The sequence below is a fragment of the Anopheles moucheti genome, chromosome 2, assembly GCF_943734755.1.
Source record: "Anopheles moucheti chromosome 2, idAnoMoucSN_F20_07, whole genome shotgun sequence".
Classification (NCBI taxonomy): Eukaryota; Metazoa; Arthropoda; class Insecta; order Diptera; family Culicidae; genus Anopheles; species Anopheles moucheti.
In genome coordinates, this window is record NC_069140.1 from 19395310 (window position 1) to 19397818 (window position 2509).

At 41.2% G+C, this 2509-nt stretch overlaps 1 protein-coding gene across 1 annotated transcript; it reads left to right on the forward strand.

Annotated features, from left to right (window-relative positions):
• Positions 1–319: 319 nt before the first annotated feature.
• On the forward strand, positions 320–2118 carry LOC128299287 (cytochrome P450 4C1-like). Its single transcript, XM_053035199.1, has 5 exons — positions 320–668; positions 736–994; positions 1075–1201; positions 1260–1433; positions 1507–2118. The coding sequence occupies exons 1-5, from the start codon at positions 320–322 to the stop codon at positions 2116–2118; spliced, it is 1521 nt and encodes a 506-aa protein (XP_052891159.1).
• Positions 2119–2509: the final 391 nt, after the last annotated feature.

The following is a 2509-nucleotide window of genomic DNA, read 5'->3' on the forward strand; positions in this document are numbered from 1 at the left end:
ATTCATACGCTATCGATGATTTTATGCATTCACAGCGCATTCTAGTGAATAAATCAAATCAAATTCAGTTACGTTCGAATCGCACGCCGCTACCATTTGATCATCTGCAAATACGATCATCCACCGCTATCATCGAATCGCTATCCATGTTGCATTGCATCGCGTGTGATAACGACGTATGATTCGATCTTTGTGACCGGTGATTAAATCTTAGTGACGTGTGATTCGAAAGTAGCTGAGTTTAGGTGTATTTATTTCCCCAAACGCCTAGCGACTAGTCCAGTTGAGACAGAACAGCGCAATAGTGACGATCGATAAGATGTGGTGGCTTTGGTTGATTTTGGTGATTGCAGTAGTGGGACTTTCACATTGCTGGATTCTTCAACGACATATTTTTGCAAAACATCTACCGACCATGCAACCGTATTATCCTATCATTGGAAATGGTCAGCTATTTATGGGCAAGTCGCGTGTGAAACTCTTCAACACAGTTGTGCAACCGTTTCAAGAATTTGGCGGTTGGTTTAAAATTTGGCTCGGTCCTAAGCTGGTCCTGTGCACATCACATCCAGACATCATGAACGCAGTGCTCACACATCCGCAGTGTCTTGAAAAGCCGTTTCTCTATGATTTCATGAAAATGGAGCATGCAATATTTGGTGGACATTGTATGTGACACTATGGCTGACTCGGATAAGGAGGAAAGTCTGAACAAACAATATTGCTCTTTTACAGATCACCCATGGAAGACTCAACGCAAGGCACTCAATCCGGCATTCAACACGCGTATATTGCACAGTTTTATCCCCGTGTTTGTGAAATATTCGAAGCTGATGGTTCAAAATATGGAGAATAGCATTGGTGAAGGTGCACAACGGTTATCCATCTTTCCCTTCATAAGCAAGTGTTCGCTGGAGATGGTTTGTGGTACTACGATAGGGTGCGATGTGTTGGAGCAACCTGGCAAGGAAACGTTCGTAGAAAATTTGGACCGGTAATATATATTGCGTGCAGCTTTGTGAATAGTTCTATTGCGCCTAATATGTTAAACAATATTTTTAATCACTTCTGTAGATATTTTGAACTGGTTGCGAAACGCATGCTGAATATTCATCACTATATAGAAATTCTTTATCGTTTCACCAAAGACTATATCGCAGAAACTGAGAGCAGTGCTTCCTGTTACCGTTTCTGCGAGTCGGTAAGTGCATTTGTCCATCAATTAATTACGTTCAAACAATAAAACTTATGTCCACTAGGTGATAGAAAAAGCCAAAGCAAGTAGAGTCCAGGCCAATGATGACTTTGCTGATGAATGTGTGGATTATAAGCGACCACAAATATTTGCCGATCAACTATTGTCCGCGCAACACAATGGGAATCCTTTTACAGACATAGAAATCCGGCACAATATCTTTTCGATGATCGCAGCAGTACGTATCGGTGGCTTCGGATCATCGTTCACACAGGATATAAACAACTTAACATCTTCAATCTATATTGCAGGGAAACGACACCACAGCACTACAGGTTACGCACATCTGTCTGTTTCTAGCCATGTTTCCGGACGTTCAGGAGCGAGTGTACCGTGAGGTGCTCGATGTCTTTCCTGACCCGGAACAGGATATTACGCTGGAGGATCTGATGCAGCTCAACTACATGGAGCGCGTAATAAAGGAAAGTCTTCGGCTAGCGCCATCCGGACCAAACATTGCACGGCAAACAATGCAGGACGTAGAAATAGCAGATCTTCACATTCCGAAGGGCAGTCTCATAGCGATGAGCATTTTCTCAATGCACCGCCGTAAAGATGTTTGGGGACCTGATGCTGACATGTTTGATCCGGATCGGTTCCTACCGGAACGTAGCGTTGGACGGAATATAAACACATTTATTCCGTTCAGTGCAGGATCGCGGAATTGTATTGGATCGCGTTATGCAATGCTTGCTATGAAAGTGATGTTGTCAAATTTACTAAGAAGGTTGCGTTTACGATCGAACTTGAATATGAATGATTTTAAATTTAGGTTTGATGTCACCCTTAAGCTGGAATCGAATTATGTTGTCGTTGTAGAAAAACGACAAGAAATACTTGAGAAGTCAGCAGTTGTCGTTTAATTCTATGTTTGATTTCATATTTCAAAGGTGTAGTTTTTGTATGATGAAAGGATCAAATAAATATATTTGTGTTTACACTGTTGAAGTAATTCTTGGTATGGCATCTCTAAAATACGACGCAGGGAAGCATCTTCAGACATTTTCCAACAGAAAGTGCAATAAGATTGTAGAGAGATGCATAGAGAAGGGTGAAGGAATTGTTAAGTTCAACAGATCATCATGAAGCTTCCTAGAGCATGTTTATATTTTTTTCTGCTAAATTGTTTTCATGTTAAATTCACCAGCCTAGAATTATTGAAAGTTCTAAGGATTGGTGGTCTTTTTAACTTGCATCCATTCATCTGTCGCAGGGTTTATCGTTGTGATGGATTGAAGCGAATAGATCCACCTC

Bases quoted from the DNA above. Each gene is read 5' to 3' on its own strand.
- LOC128299287 (XM_053035199.1), top strand. From the start codon at position 320: ATGTGGTGGCTTTGGTTGATTTTGGTGATTGCAGTAGTGGGACTTTCA. The intron at 995-1,074 runs GTAATATATATT...TCACTTCTGTAG, and splicing joins TTCGTAGAAAATTTGGACCG to ATATTTTGAACTGGTTGCGA. The intron at 1,434-1,506 runs GTACGTATCGGT...TCTATATTGCAG, and splicing joins TCTTTTCGATGATCGCAGCA to GGAAACGACACCACAGCACT.